This window comes from Coregonus lavaretus (genome assembly GCF_964263955.1).
Source record: "Coregonus lavaretus genome assembly, chromosome: 13".
Classification (NCBI taxonomy): Eukaryota; Metazoa; Chordata; class Actinopteri; order Salmoniformes; family Salmonidae; genus Coregonus; species Coregonus lavaretus.
The window spans coordinates 8,528,156-8,535,093 of record NC_140000.1 but is presented as its reverse complement, the minus strand read 5'-3'; the positions used below and the strand labels follow the sequence as shown (position 1 = coordinate 8,535,093).

At 47.6% G+C, this 6,938-nt stretch overlaps 1 protein-coding gene across 1 annotated transcript; it reads right to left on the bottom strand.

Moving 5' to 3' along the window:
- Positions 1-4,882: 4,882 nt before the first annotated feature.
- Positions 4,883-6,040, bottom strand: LOC311140273 (urotensin-2 receptor-like; the record flags this gene model as incomplete). The annotated part of the gene is made up of 1 exon (XM_084175252.1): positions 4,883-6,040. One exon carries the CDS (start codon positions 6,038-6,040, stop codon positions 4,883-4,885), a length of 1,158 nt encoding a protein of 385 aa, XP_084031378.1.
- Between the last annotated feature and the right edge of the window lie 898 nt (positions 6,041-6,938).

Genomic DNA, 6,938 nt, shown 5'->3' with positions numbered 1-6,938 from the left:
CTGGAATTTAATAAAGTGTCCTCCTGTCTCTGTTTCTTTAACTCTGGAGTTAATGGTCACATCATACAGAGGACAGAACCATAGTATGGTGATAGAACTGATATGATATAAATGGATAGATTTATTATATTATTTCTATAGAATGTTATGACTAAACGTTGTGTTGAATCAAATAATTGATGAGATTATTAGAATAGTTTGGGATTAATGGTATCACATCAGTTTTAAACATGTCAATTATTGAATGCAGTGTATTCGGAAAGTATTCAGACCCCTTGACTTTTTCCACATTTTGTTATGTTACAGCCTTACTCTAAAATTGATTAAATTGTTTTTTTTCCTCATCAATCTACACACAATATCCCATAATGACGAAGCAAAAACTGTTTTTTAGAAATACATAAGTATTCAGACCCTTAACTTAGTACTTTGTTGAAGCACCTTTGGCAGCAATTACAGCCTTGAGTCTTCTTGGGTATAACACTACAAGTTGGCACACCTGTATTTAGGGAGTTTCTCCCATTATTTTCTGCAGATCCTCTCAAGCTCTGTCAGGTTGGATGGGGAGCGTCGATTTCAGGTCTCTCCAAAGATGTTTGATCGGGTTCAACAAGTTCAGGCTCTGGCTTGGCCACTCAAGGACATTCAGATACTTGTCCCGAAGCCACTCCTGCTTTGTCTTGGCTGTGTGCTTAGGGTCATTGTCCTGTTGGAAGGTGAACCTTCGCCCCAGTCTGAGGTCCTGAGTGCTCTGGAGCAGGTTTTCATCAAGGATCTCTCTGTACTTTGCTCTGTTCATCTTTGCCTCAATCCTGACTAGTCTCCCAGTCCCTGCCGCTGAAAAACATCCCCACAGCATAATGCTGCCACCACCATACTTCACCGTAGGGATGGTGCCAGGTTTCCTCCAGACGTGACGCTTGGCATTCAGGCCAAAGAGTTCATCTTGGTTTCATCAGACCAGAGAATCTTGCTTCTCATAGTCTGAGAGTCTTTAGGTGCCTTTTGGCAAACTCCAAGCGGGCTGTCATGTGCCTTTTACTGAGGAGTGGCTTCCGTCTGGCCACTCTACCATAAAGGCCTGATTGGTGGAGTGCTGCAGAGATGGTTGTCCATCTGGAAGGTTCTCCCATCTCCACAGAGGAACTCTAGAGCTTTTTCAGAGTGACCATCTGATTTTTGGTCACCTCCCTGACCAAGGCCCTTCTCCACCGATTGCTCATTTTGTCTGGGCGGCCAGCTCTAGGAAGAGTCTTGGTGGTTCCAAACTTCTTCCATTTAAGAATGATGGAGGCCACTGTGTTCTTGGGGACCTTCAATGCTGCAGAAATGTTTTGGTACCCTTCCCCAGATCTGTGCCTCGACACAATCCTGTCTCAAATCAAATGAAATCAAATATTATTGGTCACATGCGCCGAATACAACAGGTGCAGACATTACAGTGAAATGCTTACTTACAGCCCTTAACCAACAGTGCATTTATTTTAAACAAAAAAAGTAAAAATAAAACAACAACAAAAAAAAGTGTTGAGAAAAAAAAAGAGCAGAAGTAAAATAAAGTGACAGTAGGGAGGCTATATATACAGGGGGGTACCGTTGCAGAGTCAATGTGCGGGGGCACCGGCTAGTTGAGGTAATATGTACATGTGGGTAGAGTTAAAGTGACTATGCATAAATACTTAACAGAGTAGCAGCAGCGTAAAAAGGATGGGGTGGGGGGGCAGTGCAAATAGTCCGGGTAGCCATGATTAGCTGTTCAGGAGTCTTATGGCTTGGGGGTAGAAGCTGTTGAGAAGTCTTTTGGACCTAGACTTGGCACTCCGGTACCGCTTGCCGTGCGGTAGCAGAGAGAACAGTCTATGACTAGGGTGGCTGGAGTCTTTGACAATTTTGAGGGCCTTCCTCTGACACCGCCTGGTATAGAGGTCCTGGATGGCAGGAAGCTTTGCCCCAGTGATGTACTGGGCCGTACGCACTACCCTCTGTAGTGCCTTGCGGTCGGAGGCCAAGCAGTTGCCATACCAGGCGGTGATGCAACCAGTCAGGATGCTCTCGATGGTGCAGCTGTAGCATTTTTTGAGGATCTGAGGACCCATGCCAAATCTTTTTAGTCTCCTGAGGGGGAATAGGCTTTGTCGTGCCCTCTTCACGACTGTCTTGTTGTGTTTGGACCATGATAGTTCGTTGGTGATGTGGACACCAAGGAACTTGAAGCTCTCAACCTGTTCCACTACAGCCCCGTCGATGAGAATGGGGGCATGCTCAGTCCTCTTTTTCTTCCTGTAGTCCACAATCATCTCCTTTGTATAATATATATATCCTTTGTCTTGGTCACGTTGAGGGAGAGGTTGTTGTCCTGGCACCACACGGCCAGATCTCTGACCTCCTCCCTATAGGCTGTCTCATCGTTGTCGGTGATCAGGCCTACCACTGTTGTGTCGTCGGCAAACTTAATGATGGTGTTGGAGTCGTGCCTGGCCATGCAGTCATGGGTGAACAGAGAGTACAGGAGGGGACTGAGCACGCACCCCTGAGGGGCCCCCGTGTTGAGGATCAGTGTGGCAGATGTGTTGTTACCTACCCTTACCACCTGGGGGCGGCCCGTCAGGAAGTCCAGGATCCAGTTGCAGAGGGAGGTGTTTAGTCCCAGGATCCTTAGCTTAGTGATGAGCTTAGAGGGCACTATGGTGTTGAATGCTGAGCTGTAGTCAATGAATAGCATTCTCACGTAGGTGTTCCTCTTGTCCAGGTGGGAAAGGGCAGTGTGGAGTGCAATAGAGATTGCATCATCTGTGGATCTGTTGGGGCGGTATGCAAATTGGAGTGGGTCTAGGGTGTCTGGGATAATGCTGTTGATGTGAGCCATGACCAGCCTTTCAAAGCTTGGAGCGCTACGGACAATTCCTTCGACCTCATGGCTTGGATTTTGCTCTGATATGCACTGTCAACTGTGGGACCTTATATAAACAGATTTGTGCGTTTCCAAATCATGTCCAATCAATTGAATTCACCACAGGTGGACTCCGATCAAGTTGTAGAAACATCTCAAGGATGATCAATGGAAACAGGATGCACCTGAGCTCAATTTCGAGTCTCATAGCAAAGGGTCTGAATACTAATGTAAATAAGCTATTTCTAAAAAGCTGTTTTCGCTTTGTCATTATGGGGTATTGTGTGTAGATTGCTGAGGATTTTTCTTTTATTTAATCAATTTTAGAATAAGGCTGTAACGTAAGAAAATGTGGAAAAGGTCTAGGGGTCTGAATACTTTCCGAATGCACTGTATATTAAAAGGGTATGCTACATGTTATCTCTCTATAATTTAGTTTGATTACCTCGGTTTTTCTAACCCTGCGTCACCAAGTCCATTGTTCTTCTCCCCTCTCTTAAATGCACCCACGCAATACCTCTAAACAAACTCCTTCACGCACGTACACCTCCACCCCCCAAACACCACCCAGACCCTATCCCAAACACCACCCAGCCCCTTATCCCTCCCACCCCCCCAAACCTCACTCCTCTCTGTCAAACAACAATATTTGCTCATCTGCATCAAAGAGCCGCAGGGTTTTGTTGGGTGTACAGTACAGTCAGTGTTTGAGCCAGACACAGACAGACAGGCCGTTTCTACAGGGAGACACACAGAGAGAGACTGCCCAACGAACACACACGGGGTAGAGGAAGACCTGAGAGACTCACAGACACGCTGACACAGACACACAAATAAAAGTATGAGTGCAAACTCAAACCCAGGGATTTTTCCACTCCGCCCTTTCTTCTTGGCCAACCCTTCACTGATTTTTTCTCTCTCTCTCTTTATGTCGCTCCTTCTCCTTCTCCTTCTCCTTCTCGCCTTCTGTCCCCCTCCTTCCCTCTACATCTTGCTTTGCTCCCTCTCTCTGACCATCCCTCATTTTCTCACTGTCTCTCTCTCTCTGGCTATCTCTCTTTCTCTCCCCTCTCCTCATCTGCTATGGTCATAAACACCATAAAACCGTGGGGATGAGATCTGCATTTTCAGTTATGTGTTCTTTTCTGAGGGGTCAAGGAGGAACACATCCTCTCCTCTATGGAACAAAAAACCTGTGACATAGACTCAAGTATATAAAGCATGTTTTTTATTTCAGGTTATATATTATATAATATTATACACATCAAACTGGATATAAATACAGGTGTCATCATCACCATGCAAAGCATTGCACAGTTCATTACAAAATAAAACTCCAAACCCAACATGCAGGTATTGATAATAGAAAAAGGTCTGTAGTTTTAAAAGCATATCAAGCTTTACGGGTGCATAACACAAGGTCCTCTCTACCCCCTCAAACATCATTCTCTGTGTCAATAAACAACTTTTTAAAGAAAAATCTCCAAATATGTCATGACCAGTGACAATCAGTTGCTGTTCAAAAGCAAAACATTTTCTTTGATGGCATTCCAGACTTATAGAAGAGTGTCGTCATTTTACTGGAAATGCACGGGTCCACGAAAGCCCCCTAAATGATAACATAACACACAAACTCTGCTTCCCTGTTGTCATACTCCACTCATGGCCCGTATGTGTATGTATTTTAGAAAATTCATACAATCAATGAGATATTTCTCTTAAACAGTTTTGAAGCTTTGACACAACAGAGATAGTATTTTCGCTCAGCCCAAGTCACATTTTTAATCTCCAAATAGGAAATATGGTCCGATCACAATCGTGCACACAAAGTGTTATCTTTGGTATAGTTCTTATGGAGTAACAATCACACAGTGAAATACCCTTTGATATTTCATGGGGAGACGGGGGTGTTTGAATCGGACAGTTTGTAAGCAGCCCCCACCAGCCCCCAGTGCAGTCTGTTGTACCGGACTGTCTGTGTTGTCACTAACACTATTGCGGACTGCTCTTGCGACAGAGCTGATTCGCTGACATCTGTGTCTGCCTGTTCCTCCTTCGTTTCCCCCCTGTGAGCAGCGTGTAGAAGAACGGGTTCACGCATGAGTTCCCGTACGTCAGCCCCGTTAGGATCCGGTTCACCGTCACCTGGGTACCCACCGGTACTGTCCGCAGCATGTCGGGCCGGTATAGCGGCAGCAGCTGCCACACCCAGAAGGGCAGGAAACAGGCCCAGAAGGCCAGGACTATCCCCAGGATGAGGAGCAGGACCTTGGGCCTTGGGGCTCGCGGAGGGTAGGACGTGCTACCCCCACTACCACTGGCCCAGGGCCGGGTCTGGGACACCCAGTAGAGACGGCCCAGAGTAGCATACAGCGCCCCGATGGCCAGCCCCGGGCCTATCATACTGGTACAGAACAGCACGCTCATATACACCTTAGAGCTCTGCTCGTCCCAGGCAGGGACACACAGCTGGCCCTCGTCTCCGTACTCCAGGTGGAGGGTGATCATCATGGGCAGGCTGAGGGCCACCGCCAGGCCCCAGGCTAGGCCTACACGGAGCAGCCCCGAGGAGGGGGAGGACGAGGTGGCCAGGGGGTTGGCCACAGCCCGGTAGCGGTCCAGACTCATGGCGGTGAGGGTGTAGATGGAGGCGTGCAGGGTGATCAGGTCCAGGCTGAAGAGGAGGCGACAGCCCAGCTCCCCAAACGCCCAGTCAGCCGCCAGGCTGTCGTACACGATGAAGGGAGCCGTGAAGAGGTAGAGGAGGTCCGCCAGAGCTAGACTCAGCACCTGGAGATGGAGGGACGTTGAGGAAGAGGAGGAGGTGGGAGAGGAGGAAGGGGAGAGGGAGGGGGGAGAGGAGGAGGAGAGGCAGGATGGTAACGGTACTCCTCTCCCTCCTAAACAGCATCTAGAACATCCTCGGCTCCTTCTGCCTCTCCTGCGTCTGAGGAGGAGGCCCATGGTGTAAAGGTTCCCCCCAATGCCCAGGAGAGCCAGGAGGGACAGGAGGGAGCAGAAGAGAGCTGTTGAGGCCAGGCTGGGGGAATGAGAGATGGATGGAGAGGAGGAGGGGAAGGAGGAGTTGGGGATGAGGGGGGAAGTGTAGGATGGAGAAGGTGAGGGAGGTAGGGAGCTAGAGAAATCCATACTTTTTAGTTGAGACTTCTGAAATGGTGGTGGTGTGAAGGTTAGCTGGGTTTATATAAATGTCAGAGGGAGAGGAACTATTATTTTGAGTCCACTTGGCTGGATGGGAGGGTTTTGGTGGTGGACAATGGTAAGAAGTAGGGAAAGAGAGTGGATAGTGGGGGTGGGGGGGAGGTAGAAAGAGGGGAGCATGGTTGAGAAAGGGAAAATGGGAGCGGAGAAAGTTATACTTATTAGCAGTGAAACACCGAAAATGGTCTTCTCAAAACCATTTATTGCATTTAATTATTTACCACACAACTGTATTCTGCCTCTTTTTGGGTATTTTGTTTTTGGCATATGGATTAATGTTCTGTCAATGTATTTGTGTGGTAGGCCCAGTAACATGCAATTTAGAAAGGCATCATCATAGGAGTCGATGTATTGGCAAAGCTTCAATTCTAGATACGTTAAAGTGCTTTTTCACACTGTTTCGTAAAATAATTAATAGGCTTTTCTGTGTAGGGGTATAGAGCCAATTGTAGGCCATAAATCTACTGATGAACCCCCTGCACTGCTGTTAAGGTCACACGTCTGGTGATGGGCAACGATTTCATGGCAAGAAACTAAATGGGGAACCGACGCATAAAAATGTTCACCGCGCGCTCTTGAAGTTGAACATGCAGGCAAGCAAGCTGACGCGTTTTTCGGCCCTTGCTAGATTTATGTCAACGTGCGCATTTGCGCACCGGGGGCACGAGAATGCGGAGACTCGGGCGTCACGCTGTCACCACATTTTTAACTTAACAGAACATATTCCTCACCGGTTTATGAAATTCCATCGGCTTGCTACACCGCGGTGGCTGGGGATATAATAGTAAGGCAGGAGACAGAGGGAACCCATGCTGTAGGCAATAAA